General features: G+C 43.1%; 1 protein-coding gene across 4 annotated transcripts in view; it reads left to right on the forward strand.

Moving 5' to 3' along the window:
* Window positions 1-349: 349 nt before the first annotated feature.
* SUSD4 (sushi domain containing 4) overlaps window positions 350-15,982 on the forward strand; it is a 70,476-nt gene continuing 54,843 nt past the window's right edge. For 2 of the 4 annotated variants that reach the window (XM_065682664.1, XM_065682667.1), the window contains exons 1-2: window positions 352-461; window positions 706-861. In XM_065682664.1, coding sequence (XP_065538736.1) covers window positions 741-861 — 121 coding nt within the window. In that variant the 5' untranslated portion in view covers window positions 352-461; window positions 706-740. Of the gene's footprint in view, window positions 462-554; window positions 612-705; window positions 862-15,982 lie in introns of those variants that run through there. The other 2 variants (XM_065682666.1, XM_065682665.1) reach the window with 2 other exon arrangements.

The following is a 15,982-nucleotide window of genomic DNA, read 5'->3' on the forward strand; positions in this document are numbered from 1 at the left end:
TCTGCAAACTGTGACTGATGCGGCACCGGCATCTGCACGGGAAAACCTTACCTCATACCTAACAGATGATGAAGCACAGGGGCATCTTAAAGATGCTCCCTCAGAGCTTCCCACCACGAGCCCCCTTTTTGAAGCGAAAACAGCCAGCAACTACCAGGGGCTCGGGCACGAACTTCACGTTTCTCAGCCCTTGAAAGTGTTCGGGCGCCCGTGGAGCGGGGCAGGGAGAGCCCTACCCCCGCCCCGCTCCCCAGCCGGCGGGACACCCGTTCCTTGCCGTGCCGTTCCGTGCGCGGAGGGGCGCCGCAGCCCTGCCCGCGGCTGCCATGCGTGTGCGCGGCGGCGGGGCTGCCCGCGCTGCCGCTGGGCGCCGGCGGTCCCGCAGCGCAGGGCTCCCCGCGGCCAAGGACCGGCGGCCGGGGCAGGTGCGCGCTGCGGCTTCGCGCTGCCCCCCCCCGCAGGTAGGGCTCAGCCGCGCTGCGTGTGCCGCTCTGTGTGTGTGTGTGTGTGTGTGTGTGTGTGTGCGCGCCCGGCCCCGAGCCGCAGCGGCGGAGGCAGCGGCAGCCGCGGAGGTGTCCGCCGGCGCTGGCTGGGGAGAGGGGACCCGGCAGGTAGCGGCGGCGGGGCCGGGCGGGGGGGAGGCGGTCCGGGGTCGACCTGCGGAGCCCCGGGCACCGGCGAGGCGGAGCGGCTCTTTCGTTGCAGGCGGCGGCTAACCGGATGCCTTTGGCGGGCAGAAGATGTGTCATGGGAAGCAGGCGAGCGGCGGCGGTGCCCTCCCGGCGGCGCGGCGGCGGGCGCTGGCCGCGGCGCTCTGGATGCAGCTGGCGCTGAGCATCGGCCCGGGGCCGGCGGCGGGCGGTGAGTGAGCGGCCCCGAGCCCCAGGACGAGCCATTCCCCTTCCTTTACCTCCACAGCTCCGGGGAGGGGGGCAGCCGGGAAACTTCCTCCCCCAGCCCGGTGCCCTCCCCGGGGAGAGAAGCGCCGCTCCGTCCTGATCCCCCCATCCCTCTTAAGGACCCCCGGGAGGAGGGAGCCTCACCCCGGTCCCTGCTAAGGAGCAGTACTCTCTATGGAAGTACAGCATGATTTTGAAACAGCCTATTTTCTTTGCATTTAAAGAGAAAAAGGCCAAAAAAGGAGCTTTCCCCACCGCGGTCCGCACGGCCATCTCTCAGCTGACTCGTATCCCCACGCAGCTAGGGAGAGCAGAGGTTTGGGGAGGAAGCGGACTATTTGGGTCTGAAAATGCAACGTCCTTCATCACTCTCCTCGTGGAGGAGCGACCCAACCTCATTTGGCTTTTTTGTTTTAATTACATTTTTTTTAATGCTATCTTTTTAAATTATTGAGCCTGTGAGATATTTTCAGCAGGTACTTTTAATTACAAAATTGCTTTAAATTGATTCCATAATTAGACTTGGGTTGCTGGAAAAGTCTTAAAGTAAACTGCTTTGCTGTAAAATGAACTTAGCTGTGATAATGAGAGCAGCTCCACATTTCTACTCTGGTATGATATTATATATCTGTGTTGGGGGAATAAGCCATTTTATGATTGAATCGCATCACTAATGGCAGACTGAGTCCAATATAAAAATTGCCTGGGCTTCTTGTGCCAAAGACTTACGCCAAAAATTTCTAACTTGAATGCCTAAGCCCAAGCAGCTCTGATCCAGATGTGTTTTCTGTCACTGAAACGTAGACTTACAGAAATTTGCCTGAAGAGGACCTCAAAAGGTCATCTTGTCCATCCTCCTCCTGATGTCATTCAGTCCTAATTTCCCATCTGGAGACAATAATGCCATTTTCCAATAGAAATCCAGTGACTGCAAATGTGGTTCCAGCTAAACAAGCTTTTAAACTGTTGCAGTATCTGCAAATCTCTCTTTAGAAATCAATGGCTTTCTTTCCCCTCCAACTGCGTTACCCTTGGTTTCCTGGCCAGCTTGCGTTTCAGTGTGGTGATGCCATTCTGCCTGTCCTGTGCCTTCCTCGCAATTGGAGTTGTGTGAGCCCCTGTCCTTCTCTAACCTCCTTCTTATGTCTCCATTCATAAAAATGAGACTGTTCCAAGGCCCCCTCCTCCCTGAGGCTGTGTATATCCTGCAGTTTGATTGTCGGCGTTTATTTAGCTGATTAGTGCAAGTGGTTCTTCAAAATATGGTTTATGTTTCCCTTGAATGTAGTGGTTTTCATCACAGCCTGCAATAAATTCTTGTGTGATGCTGATCGTTATCAACACTGCTGCCTTTCACCTTGGTAGCATAACTAATTCTGTGTCCAATTGCATTTGTAAGGCATTTTAGGATCTTTCAAGAATTCTTATTTCAATTTTTTTTGCTCCAGAATCTAGGAAAAGCCAGTGCACCGAATGATTGTGCAGGGCTAAAATGACCAGGGAAAAATACTCATTGCTGTTCTGAAGTTATTATTGCTATTATTTTCCGGTGTGGTTGTGCTCGGAAGTTAGGCACTATATAAATACCAGTAAATGTACAGATCTTTCGTGTAGTAAAATATACGGTCATTGGGGTGTTTTTTTTCACCCTGAGTCATTCAAGCGGTAAAAATAACGAGCTTTGTAATTAGAACACAGGACTGTAAATTAGGAACCCTCCTATTTTAGGCTCTGTTGTATCTGTGAGCAAGCTTACTGTGCTTATGCAGCTTGCCGTGAAGGCTCAGCTTCTTGATCCCCAGCCTGTGACCCAGAGTCTAAGAACTTGTAGCAGTCATTGACATCGAACAAAGTTGTGGTTTCCTAGGGCCTTTGCAAATTTGGTTTCTGTAGGGCTCTCGTTTTATGGATTTGTGTACCCAGACAGGTCCAGGCATTACTGACTGCTTTGGAAAACGTAGCCCTGATCTCTTTCTCTATCTTCTCATTATCTGTTAAATAAGGATAATCATACTTCTCTCTGAGATTTGAAAAGAGCTTTGATGACATTTAATGAAAATACTATGGAGGTGGAAAGAATTTGTTTCAAAAGCTTTAGAAAAACAGCAGTGACAAAACGCTGAAATAAAAACTATCTCACATATTAAAAAATGAAAATGAATAGTTTAGGGTTATTTTTTCTATAAAGCAATCCACAGCTTATGCTTTGGATCCCATTTATGGCCTCCTCCCTTCCTTAGCTGATACCAGGATTTGGCTCCTGTAATAATCCTGTCATGACTTGTGTGACTCCTGTTTTATATATGACTAAGCTCTATTGATTGTCACGTTCTACCATTTCACCCCAAATCAATACTACTTATAACTCTTTTTTTCTTGTCAATAACCCTACAGAGAGTAACTCTGTTTATTACATTCTGACTTTCTCAAAAGTGAATCTAGCAGAAAATTTGCTGTAGAAGTGAACTCAAATGAACAAACCTTTCAGCTATCAATATACCTCATTCCTCCCTGATGTATTTAACTCTGCTGATACCGAGGATAAAGCAAATCTCTCATACTTCAGCTTGTGGCTTTCATCTAACCATCTTTGTTTTGAGAATCATAGAATTGTTTAGGCTGGAAAAGTCCTTTAAGGTCACCGAGTCCAACTGTTAACTGCCAGGTCCACCACTAAGCCAAGCCCCTAAGTGGCACAACCGCAAAGTCTTTTGAGTACCTCCAGGGATACTGACTCCACCACTGCTCTGGGAAGCCTGTTCCTATGACTGACAACCCTTTTGGTGAAGAATTTTTTCCTAATATCCAGTCAAAACCTCCCCTGGCGCAGCTTGAGGCCATTTCCTCTTGTCCTATCCCTTGTTTCTTGGGAGAAGAGACCAGCCACTGTCTGGCTCCATCCTCCTTTCATGTAGGTAGAGAGTGATGAAGTCTCTCCAGAGTCTCCTTTTCCCCAGACTAAACAACCCCACTTCCCTCAGCCGCTCCTCATCAGACTTGTGCTACAGGCCCTTCACCAGCTTCGTTGCCCTTTGGGTATGAACCAGTGCAGTGCTTTTCTTTCACTGAGGGACAAAAAAAGAAAGAAACTAAGAAAGTAGGAGCAAGGTGGGAAGGCTCGTAAGAGGGAAAATGAAGTACACAAGCAATGGAGCTGATGACAAGTTATTTTGGAGTTTCAAGGCGCTGTGCAGGGTTTACTGTTAAACTTGTAGTTTGGCGATAATAGCTCTAAGAATATGTTTTTACACATATTTCAAATTCCTGGAATTGTATTGGAGGTGTGGGGGACTGGAGAAATCTGAAAGGAAAAGAATTAAAAACAGTTCAGTAAGCTTCTGGATTTGAGGTTCCTTATGTGGCCTCAGAATTTTGTCATTGTACCCGGACATCTCCCAGGTGTGCTTTTTTGTCCTAGGTCAGTTGGGTGAGCTCTGTTCTTCTGCATGTTTCTGTGGAGAGGCTCAGGGCTGCAACACACCTCTCTGTAGGCTTGGACAGGGCTATGGGCTGTCACCTCATCTTGCTGCCTGGCCTCAAGCAGGGTCACGTGTAGTTGTGGTCTTCTTGCGAGGCGTTTGTTTAATCACCTTTAAGAGTATCCACATCTTCAAGCACCCTCTGCCAGTGCTTCATTTACCTATACATGAGAAAGATTTTCTCAAGGTCTAACCTGAAACATCCTTGCTGCTGTATAAACCTGCTATTTTGCATCTTGTTCACAGCAGATGTTCAGCAGAGCTGCTGCTTTCTGGCTGTCTTTGGTGTTCGGCTCCATCTCTTTGGTCTTCTGCTGTAGAAATGCTGACTCCAGCTCCTCTAAAGATGGGATGGCTCCAGTTCATCCAAACTTTTCCTAAGTCTACATCATACTCTCTAGATTTCTTGTCATTCAGACCATGAGCTTGCTCCCATGGAGCCATGTCCTTATGGAATACACTGCCCAGGAGCCTCCCCAGTGCAGAACAGAGCTGAAGGATAGCTGTCCATACCTTAGAGCTCTGCTCCTGTTCAGACACCCCAGGTGCATTTCCTGTCCCTATATGATGCTGCTGGTTTCTCTTCAGCTTCTGATTCCCTGTAGCTCTCAGGCTGGCTCCTGCAGGGCTTGTTCCTGCAGGGCTTGTTCCTGCAGGGCTGCTGCCTGGCCAGTTGTCCCCATCCCATCTTACTGTTTTTTTTTTGGCATTGCAGTCCATTTGCTGGGATTCCCTGGTTGCATGTCCTGCAGACAATACGTCTGTATGTCTGTGGGTGCTTTTAAGATGGGAATTACTGTACGTCGTGCATGACAGTAAAGAAATCTGGCATGTTACGAAGCCTTCAAACATTACATTCAGTGTTAGTGATACCCTGCGGAACAGTGGTGGGTTGAAAAAAACAGACCAAAGCTGAATTTTTACTGCTCTGTGATTTTATTGCCTTTGATTTAAGTCCTTGTTATGCCTTGGTTATAGTATCTAACTCATGCGTTTGGCTATAGTGGCTACCAAAAACATATCCATCAGGTTTCTGAGGGTGGTGGATTTGTTTCCTTGGGGTAGGACAATTTTTCGTGTGTGCTGATGATGCAGGCCCACCAAAAGGTTTACTTTTTGTCAGCCTGCAGTTGGTTTTGATGAGAGAAGCCAGACAAAGATTCCCCGTAACTGCCTTGCACGCACTTCTGCAATTATGAAGAAGGTTTTCAGAAAAATCAGAATGTTTTCTTATACCTCCTCACTAAGTCTTTAGTTAATGTATTTTAGTCACTCCCTCTCAGTGCATCTGCTTCACTTGTCAGGCCAAATAGACATTTCAGCCTTGAGTTCTCTGTACATTTGATGGAATCATCAGTTATTTTGCAGGACTGCTTTTAACCTCCAGCTCCTTGGAGAAGCTCAGTATTTTGGAAGGAACAGATTTTTCCCACTGTGACACAATCTCATTCTCTATCCTAGGTCCGCCTCATACAACCTCCGTTCTTCTCTCTGCAGGCTTATCTTAGCAGTTAAGCACCATTTTGTAGCCATTCTGATTACAAGTGGCAAGGCCAGCAACGTCACAGAGTGGCAGCTCATTTATCTTAGTGGCATATCCATTGCCTACAGCCTTGTGAGAGGTGGGCATCTTTGATAGATTAACCTCAAATTAGTACCTTGCAAGTGGGAGGCTTATCCCTGATTTGCCATGGGATTCAGAGACTGAAGTTAACTTCTCTGCTTTGCTCCCTTACTCCCATAATTACCCAGAGTAATTTTGCTCCCTTACTCCCAGAGTATCTTTGATCTCTGTATTAGGGATGATTACAACTTTAGAAGAATGAATTAATTATGGTTTGCTTGATTTCCTCATCTGCAAAGTAGACAAGGGATGTATTTCATGGACATGTTATGAAGTAGTTCGAGAACCTCCCGGAGAAAATGTTATAGGAGTGAGAAACAGGGATTTTAACAAAGTTCACCAAAGCAGAAGGTCCTCTAACACTGGTGATTTTTGTTGCTGTTTTTGTGTGGATTAATAATTTAATATCCTTACAAGAATTAGAAAGATGTTCTCTCTCTTGACTTTCACAGATTTTTTCTACATTTTCCTTCATGTTTTTCAGTTCTTTTCCAAATATTGTCTGCCTCTGAGATTAATTATTTTTAAAACAAAATACACATTATTGAAGTAGAAAACCTTGCACTTGTGCTTATGTTTCAGTGAGGTTTTAGGTGTGAAAAGGACAACGAAGTGCGGCTGAATTCATACTTGCTGTATGCCAGTGCAGATGTGAATGAAAAACTGGGCTGCATTTAGTGGTGAACAAAACTTAGCCAGAAAATGAGCTGGAGGGATGTAAGTGATGTACTGTGTACAATTTGATTCCATAAGTGTAAAAATTTGCTTTGCTAACATGTTAAGGGGACTGAAGGTACACACGTCTCACCAAATTCAGCAATTTAACTGTGACACCAACATCTCCTCACTTAGTTTCATGTCTTCTCAGCCACTTTCTTCGACATGGCACAAGGAAAGTGTTATGAAACCAATTACAGACTGCATGTACATCTACTAGGTTTCACGGTGGAGTGGTTTATAGCAGTGGTTTTTCATGTCCACTCTTAGCTTCTGACTCTCCTACCCCATTGCTTCTGTTGACGTGAGTTTGGCTGCCTGTTTTTCAGAGGAGGCTCCAGATAGTGTTTCCTGAACAGCTGGGCTGCTGATGGGATTTATCCAAATTGAGGTATTTCTTTTGCCATGTACTAAAAGCACTGGAAGTAGTTGTTGGTGCCATCTGTGCTCACTGAGCTCCTGCGGGGAAAATGTGTTGGATGTGTTTTCATGCTTGTGATGGGTGACCCCAGCATCGTATCGACTTTTAAACTGGTTTGTGTTCATCCTGGGTTTGATTTGTTATTATGGGATCATGCAAAGTTTTTGCTCTGTAGGGAAGTTCCAGAATTCACCAGGAATATTTCTGTATTAAGCAAGACTTGTTTTTGTCAGTATGACCAGCTTTAGAAAGTAGTATATGGGGCTTTTCTGCTGTCATCACTGCTGACTGTTGACAAGTAAATCATATTAAACCCATAATTTGGCAAATATTCTTGCTTGTGTTAGGTCAATAGAAACAATAGTGATAAAAATGTGACCTTTTTTTTTCATAAGCCCTTCTCATCCATAGAGTTCTAAGCACTTTATAAAGGAAAATAAATTTTATTATGTCCCTTCATAGATGGGGAAATGATGATAGAAAGATTAAATGGCTTGAAGCCACGTTTCACGTAAGAAATAGATGTAGCCATAGACAGGGAAGAGATCCTCTGCATCTTTGTCCAGCACTTTCTTCTGTAAATAGAATATAGGGAAATTCCTAATCCATATTTGTATGATACGGCCTTTATAATAGGGTTTTTTGGCTGTGACTGTCTTCAAAATTAAATGAGCAGCTGATTTCCTATTCACATAAATTGCTACTTAAGCAAATCAGAGGGAGTTTTTTCCAGTGTGGTTTATTTGCCTGACTCCTTTATGTCTGAGACAGCACATAGCATTTTTCCAGACATTGGAACATCATCTTCTGAATAATAAAAAAGATAAGAAAATGTTATGTTAGGGTCAAGCCCTCAAAATGCTATCATGCAGTTTCTCATTGTACAAAGCACATATCAACAGGAATGATATTTCTGCCTTGCTCAGTCATGCGGTTCCTGATCACAGTTTACATGAAACTTAGAAGCATTAGAAAAATACTGACTGTGATTTTTAATTAACTGTAACATACTTGAGCAGTTAGAGAGGAGAAGAGCATTGCATGACCAGGTAGCTCTGTGCAGACTGTGGTGTGAGTGCCACTGCATTATAGCGCCCATTGCAGCTCAGAAATCAGTGGATGTAAAAGACTGAGTTCAACAACTGGTTGCTTGTAAAAACACCAGGTGTAATGTAAAGGACATAAAAGGATGAATAGGAATAGTGACTGGTTCCTTGCTGTTTCATTTGCTTAATGCAGGTGGTGAAGCAATGCAAAATGCAGAGCTGGGAAGCATACTAAGGCTAAGGGTGCAGCAGAGTTTCTGTGTAAAGCCAAATTCTCACTTAATAAAATTTGACAATATCTGGGGGAAAAAAGTTTGCTTGTAAACTGAAAAGAGGAGATGGGGCTTTACAATAGACTGAAGAAGAAAATAGGTGAGGTTACTAAGGGTTAGATTATGTAGAAGCTGGGTTATCAAGGATATCATGAGATAGTGTTCTAATGGTAAACTTGTACGGTGCTAAAGAAAAAGCGCGATACAGAACACACATAAATCAGGGGGATTGTTATATCACTGGACTCCCATTCCAGACACCTAGAGAATACACTAGAAAGAAGAGGCTGTCTTTGAAAATGCAGAGCCTTCAGATCTTCTTTCTGGTACTGCAGGAAGGCAGCAGCACACATATTTGTTTATCTGGCTGGAGGCTGGAGAGCACCATACAAATTCAAGAAAGGAGCTCTCATGTGCTGAGAGGGAGGAGAAGACGCTCATGAGGGAACGCCTATAAACGTGGCGTCCTGTTCTCACTTTTCTCATGAGCAACATAGAAAGCATACAATAAAAAATGTATGGAATAAAAAATTCATTTCCATCTTTCTAGAGGTGGGACAATAGACTTGAGAGAAGCAGCACAGAAATAGAACTGGAAAAGGTCTCATAAGCTCCCACAAATCATCCTCCTGTCCAGAACAGTTGTCGTGCAAGACGTTATGTTACAAACTCTACAATCTCCCTATCTATCTCAGTGTTTCACTCAACCACTATAAAGGCTTTTCTGAAGTCTAATTTGAGTCTTCCTTGCTGTAACATAGGTCTCCCTGAGGATTTATATCTCTAGTTCAGGATTCTGAAGTGTTGCTTCCTCCACCGTGCTGCCTGTTGGTGCAGATCCACCAGTGCTGTGTCTTTGGCCATCCTGACTACTGCTACCTACTATTTCCCTGAATTAGGGAGGGAAGCATCCTGACTGCTCCAGCCCAGCATAGTGTCTCTGAAAAATGAGCTATTAGTTAATAGTCTGGGAGCTCAGGTTTAGCTGTAACTGCCCTATGTTCATATGTTGAATCCACACGGAAGGAGCTGTTGTGATTCTTCATGGTGGAACTTACATTTTCTGGTTTAGTTAAGCTCACAGCTAAGTTCGTATTTAACATGAGATCAGTCATGTCACCAGCAGCTACGAAAAAGGTCGGCTTTGCCTTGCTAGTTTGGAAGGGTTTGCAAGTATTTTCCAAAGTCACAACTGGAAACAATCGGGAATAACTCTCAGAGCCCTCTTATGAAAGATGCTTATTTAGGCAATCTGTTCTCCTTGGGGATATTAGCCCAGCTCTTTGTACTTGATCATGATGTAAACAGTATGTTATTGCCACACTAAACTGCACTCACGTGAATTTGTATTTTACTTCTGTAGACTGACTGAAGTTGTATATACTGAATAGCCCCGTGGTAATAGATTAGAAACATACAAAAGCCAGTCAGTAGCTTAAAGCTTCCATTGTGTTTGCCAATAAACAATTTTAACTGGAATTTTAGAAGCAGCTACTTGGGGCTGTTACCTCCAGTGCCTGAGTTCCTGTTGCCAGTAAAATGGGTGCTGATAGTGGGTATCCAGAAAGACTGTATCGTTCAGGGATCTGGAGTGGCACAGGGAGAGGTAGGGGATATTAGTGAGTGTGTGGGGAGGAGTTGCTTGTTTAGGCTAAAATGGAAGTTTGAGAGGTGTAGAGCAATGTGAAGAGATGAATTATCAAGATCAGGATTACGATTGTGTGGGGTTTGAAGTCAACAGGACTACTTGCTTGAGTAAATCTTACAGCTGTAAGAACTTCATGGCATACAGTATGGTTTTTATCTATTTCTAATACTCTGTGTAAGCCTGCTGTGCTATTCCTGTGTTTGTGTAATAATGATTTGTATTCTGAAAGCCACGGTTACTTATGAGACAGAGTCATTCTTTCTGTGTCTCTCCACTTTGCTGACATTTTTAGGGACATTTTGTACACATCATATTACTCAGAGAAAACACAAATGATCCACTTAGAACTGAAAATAAATAATAAATAATCTGGTCTCCTGTAAATTGGACTTATAAAATAGCTTGATTGCAATTACCAGCATTGCAATAATCTTGACAGAATTAAGATAAAATGGCGTTATCATGAGCAGTAGTAAAAATGAGAATACACAGACGTTTGTCTCGAGCTTGTAAAATACAGAACACCCTTCTCTCCTCTGAAGGGGGATCATGACCCCCACAAAGTACAGTGACAGCCATTCTGGGGGAGCACCACACTGCTGAGACTGCAACCCAACTCCTGCACTATCCTTCCTGAGATTCAGGGATAATTATGGCAGTTCTTCCATGGCAGTTCTTCCCATCTCTGACTTGTTCAAGCACATTGCCCTCTTTTCGCACTCCTTTTTTGCTCTCTTTGCTGAGACCTGAGGTTCTTCTGTGAGGACAGGGAAGTATGGAAGGTGCAGACTTTCTTTTCATTAGATGTAACTCCAGGTTGATACTACATAGAGTTATATGGGTCAACTGGGTGTACAACGTGGTTGTGACAGCACAACCCAGATGCAGTCATCAGATGTTCCACCTCTCTTTTTGCTCTTCACAAGCCCTTCAGTCACAGCAGTAAGCAAGAAACAGAATGAATAAGGTCTATGTCTAGAAGCATCAGTGGTGTACCTTTATCAGAAGCTATAAAATCCTTAATTTACACACCTTATTATTATTGCACCCCTCTTTTATGTGTGCCCCTGTGCAAATTATACTGCTGCAGTCTGGTCCTTTGACAGCATTCGGATACCTCTCCCACATTCCAAAACTCTCCCTCTCTTTCTGGTGTATGATTCACGTCTCAGAGAGTGGGGTGGTTGTTTCAGCTTTCCTCTTTTTGAAGAATGGCACTCAGAAATGGTTGTCCAGACAGAAGAATCCATCTTGCAAATCTAGCAGAGCCATTCACTGCTGGTAGCCTGTGTGTCATCTCTCACTGTTGCCTTTATCCACTGTGTCTGTCTTAGAGGCCAGTGCAAGAAAGGTACAGTCTAGGGCTGATTTTGTCAAGACTAGGCTAGTTTGCAGAGGCTAGGATATTATAGTCCAAAGGGAATATACCAGTAAAAATCCTCACCAAACAAAATACACAAATGATTGCAAAATGTGTGTATATAAAGCTCAACTCCATTTGACTTACGGTCTCTTTGAAACTGGGTCATGATGGGACACACCGCTGCACAGCTGCTGTAAGAGGTGCAGTGGAAGAAATTGCAGGAAATGGCACATGGACTAGCTGGTTATAAAGGAGGGATAAAGGAGGGGTACATAACTGTCTTTGTATGCACCCATGCACTAACGCACTTAAGCATGCCCTTACTAATCTTACATGGAGATGGACAGATAAAGAGATAAACAGAGGTGTGCAGGTATGTGGGATAAGAGTAAGATACTCAAAAAAAAACCCAGCTATGAAATTGCAAAAAATATACTACTCTCATTGACAGTCATTTCAAGGTTCTTACGCTTGTTCTTAACGTTTGCAAGGTTGCTTTTCACACTGAAAAATGGATGAGCGTTGCCTTTAATGCTTCTCTTTGGGTGCAAGAATGATATTGGATTCATGCGAGGGATGGAGAGCAGAACAGTGTTGGGTATATTTAGATTCCATTTCATTTTTATTTCATATGCAGTAACATTACAGAGAAGGACTTCGTTTCTCATTTCAAAGAAATCCGTCAGATAAATTGCATTCACTGTGGGGAGAGAAATTTTGTCAAAACCAAGATGAAAGATGCCTTTTTGTAGTAGCCTTGATGTAATAGGAGGTGTGTTTCCTGGGTGCTACTGATGGGTGCATTTTTTAACTCTGGGTTCTGCATGTGGTAGAGTTTTCCTGGTTCTTCCAGCAGACTGTCTGAAAAAGCTTGTACTTAGAACAAGTAGGTCTATGCCATTCTAACTAACTCGTTCGTAACGTGAGTATGTCAGCCAGGCCAAGTTTACAGGGACATAACTTGATAAAGCAGACTGAAAAAAATTGCATTTAAACCGGCTTCTTAGAATGCTAGCATTATTAGAATATAAAAAATGCAAGGGCGCACTCATTTAAAGTAGCTCAGGATTATGTCAGCTAAAGGGATTTTGCATGAGTATCACAGGTAAGTGATTCATTACGTTTGCCCTTCTGGCCTCTTTAAAGCAGTGATTTGAAAATGCAGATTTTCACAGGATATAGTTATAAATCTGATCGGAATTCCAAATTGTTTGGTTGGGTTTTTTTTTCCCCCAAGGAAGCAGTGTAACAGCTCCCAGTTGCAACTGTTCAGTCATCTTAGCATTTGCTGTTTGTGGTCACTTTTTGCCATACTTAATCTCAGCTTAATTCTTTGGTTGTTTCAATAGAGAGGAAAAAGTCCTTTGATAATGCATCTATACATATATTGTTAGAAAAACTTATTTTCCATATGCTGATTTTTTCTGTCTTTTCAGTGAAATAATTCTGTTATCAAAAAATCTCCTCTGAAATACAAAGCCAAAGCAGTACAAGGAGCTGCAGCAGCAATTCAGGAGCCAATGAGACTGGCAGCTTACTGTGAATGTTAACACAATGCTGCTATTTGTTAGCTTGGAAATACCATTTGCTATTTTTTCCCCTCATCCAAATGTCTTTGGAAATATGATGTAGGGATTTTCCTATTCATCAGCTTTCCATTTCTCCTCCGAATTTGCTTTCTTGCTCCAAGGCAGTCGTTCAGGCTGTGGGGGCTCTGATTGCCAGCAGCACTGCCAAATTTCCTGCAAGAGCAAACGTGCATCCTCTGTTTTATCTCCTACACCTGACCTTGGGAATGAAGGAGATAGGGGTGAGTGGAGGTTTTATGAGATAAAGAGATTTGGCCTTATGAACCATTTCTAAAGCAATGCCTCACCTCAGTTTACATACAGGGATGAAGGAAATCTCGCGTTTCTAGAACACAAGGTGATGCCAGTTCTTCTGGTTGCACATGCAGCCTCTCCTTTCAGCATCTGAAGACCGCTCATTCTTGCTCAGAGCCCTGACAGTCCTCTGACCTATTTTCAGAAGTACTTAACTTAGAAGAAAATAGGTGGACTGGTGCTTTTTCTGGGAGATTCTCTGTTCACTTCAGTGATGTTTTATGTGTTTCTTTTGTAATTTGGCTCCTGTGTAGCCTTCTATAGGTCATCTGCTCTATCTGTCTAGATCAGCTAGTTTTCAAGAAAATTCTTCACAAATGCTTTATAGCCATTTGCATTGATCTGGAATAGCCAAAAAAAGACAGGAAGAAAAAGAAAAGACAGGGATGTACTCCATGGGGATAAAAGGGATTGAGAGATGGACTATTGAGAGGTTTATGTATAGCTTCCCTTTTCTTCCTACTTGTAATGTTAATTTCAGTCTTGACTCTCTCACTGAACTTGACTGTATTGATTTAATATATTCCTGAACAATCCTATAGAGTTTTGAAACCTGGGGCTGGTTGGTACCCTGTTCCTGAGTGCTCATGTCCTTACTATCATTTCATCGTCTGTGGTATGATGGAAATGATTCTGTACATATAAGCCTAATGACCTGAATTTGTAAAGCTAAATAGCAACACTGCTACTGGCGTGACTCACTATTATTTTTAGCTCTGAAGGGGAGACAGTGGAGCAAAAGTTCATCTTTCCATACCAGCTCCATCTTTTGTTGAATAACCTGATATTGCTGAGAGGTTTAACCTTCATGTATCTGGTTTTAATCAGACTTCTGCAAGATGTCATGCATCTGTTCGGTTTCTTTTCATAATAGGCTCACTTCTTGAGAGAGTGGCTCTATGCTCTTCTTGTACAGCACAGGTCCTTGTAATATTTGTAAGGACAGAGGCTTTGCAACTTGCATTGTTGCTTGAAACAGCCAACCTCGAAAAGGTGACTGATTTAACTGAAACAGCAACACAGAAGTGTTTGGATCAGGTTTGTGCTAGTCAAAGCATAAATGTTTTCTCCCTTGCCCTTCAGAATGCTAATTATTTTATGTTTAAAGAACATTCTTCAGAGGTGAAACATTTGGTAGTACTGATACAATAAAGGAAGAGTCATATTTTCCTGTGGGATAATTGATCCAAACTGATTCAGTTTGGAAAATTACACTGATTTCTGAAAGCTCTTGCTTCTACTCTTGTGGAGTGCTGCAAAGCCTGGCAGGTTGCATGGCCTCTGCATTCCTGATGGGGTTACCGGGTCATTAAAATCCCCTGTGGCACCCAAGCTGTTCCAGTTTCTAACACTGAATTTCTAAGTATAGGTGAGTGGTAATACTGTCAGATTTGGAAGAAAAAAAAAACCATGCTTACATGTTAAAAAAGCAGTTAAGTCACTTCGGAGGTTAAGAACTGCTTTAGAATTGGCTTAGGCGCTTAAGGAAACTGAAAGTCCACAAACTCTCAGTGAAACCAAGGCCCTGAGCTACTCTGAGGGTACAGGGCAGACAGAGAGGTGCTACTGCCTTTGGGATACTTGCTAAGGGTATGACCAAAGCAAAAACCTGCATTTAGATTACATGGCATTTAGGTCTTAGACTGTAGCTCAGCTCATAGTGGTGATGAGGGATATTTCATAAGGAGGTTACTGCTTATATGTTAAGTTGAAGAAAAGATTACTTATATTTTTTTTACTCACAGTGGGGAGATACCCATACAGAAACCTTTTCCTGCGAAAAAACCCACCAAGCAACCAAAAAACTCAACCACAAAAAAAAATAACCCAACTTACCAGTATTTAAATTTAATTTGGATTATTTCTTAAGAAGAGCATATGATGGTGAATGTCAACCAAGCTATACTAATATGTTCTCTGTAATCAAGCCTTGTTCTGCTACATATGGAAGATTCATTTGAGCCAAAAAGGGAAGTAAGGGCAGGGAATAAGGAATACGGAGCAAGAATGTGCCTTGCATTATTAGGGAATTGCAAACTCAGATAAAGTAAGACACAGACTTTTTGTCAAAGAAGTTGGGTATGTAAGTTTAAAGCTTGCTCTAGGCAGTTTTAACTCAGCCAGCACTAACAGCAGCTGAAAACCTAAAGTGGCACTGACCTTGGCAGACTTACAAGGGTAAGCTTTGCACAGGGATGAATTATTTCTTGATCAGTTGCTCAAGTATATGAGGCACAGTCCAGTATTCCTTCAGTATTGATTATGGATGTTTGTTTTATCCCAGAACAAGCGTACCGATTGTACATAGGGGAAGTAGAATCAGTCTTTCTATGTATTTGAGCTCTTCTGTATCCATAATATGATATCCTGGGGCACCCTGAAGCACTGAGCTTACTCTATGCCTCTCTCTCCTTGCCTTTTTGACTCATTTCTTTTTAAAGCTTTAATGCACAGAATAGGAAATACTGGTTTTGTTTGGAAAGGATCTGCACAACCAGCCTTTTGGCCAGCTTGTCTTTTTCCTGGCCTTGTTGCATTCATGTCCAGGAATGCTTCATGACCTTTGTTTGCGCACATACAATTGCAGTTGTGCACCGAGTCTTCAAGTTTCACAAGTGGCTGCTTTGAGG

Source organism: Lathamus discolor, chromosome 5 (assembly GCF_037157495.1).
Source record: "Lathamus discolor isolate bLatDis1 chromosome 5, bLatDis1.hap1, whole genome shotgun sequence".
Classification (NCBI taxonomy): Eukaryota; Metazoa; Chordata; class Aves; order Psittaciformes; family Psittacidae; genus Lathamus; species Lathamus discolor.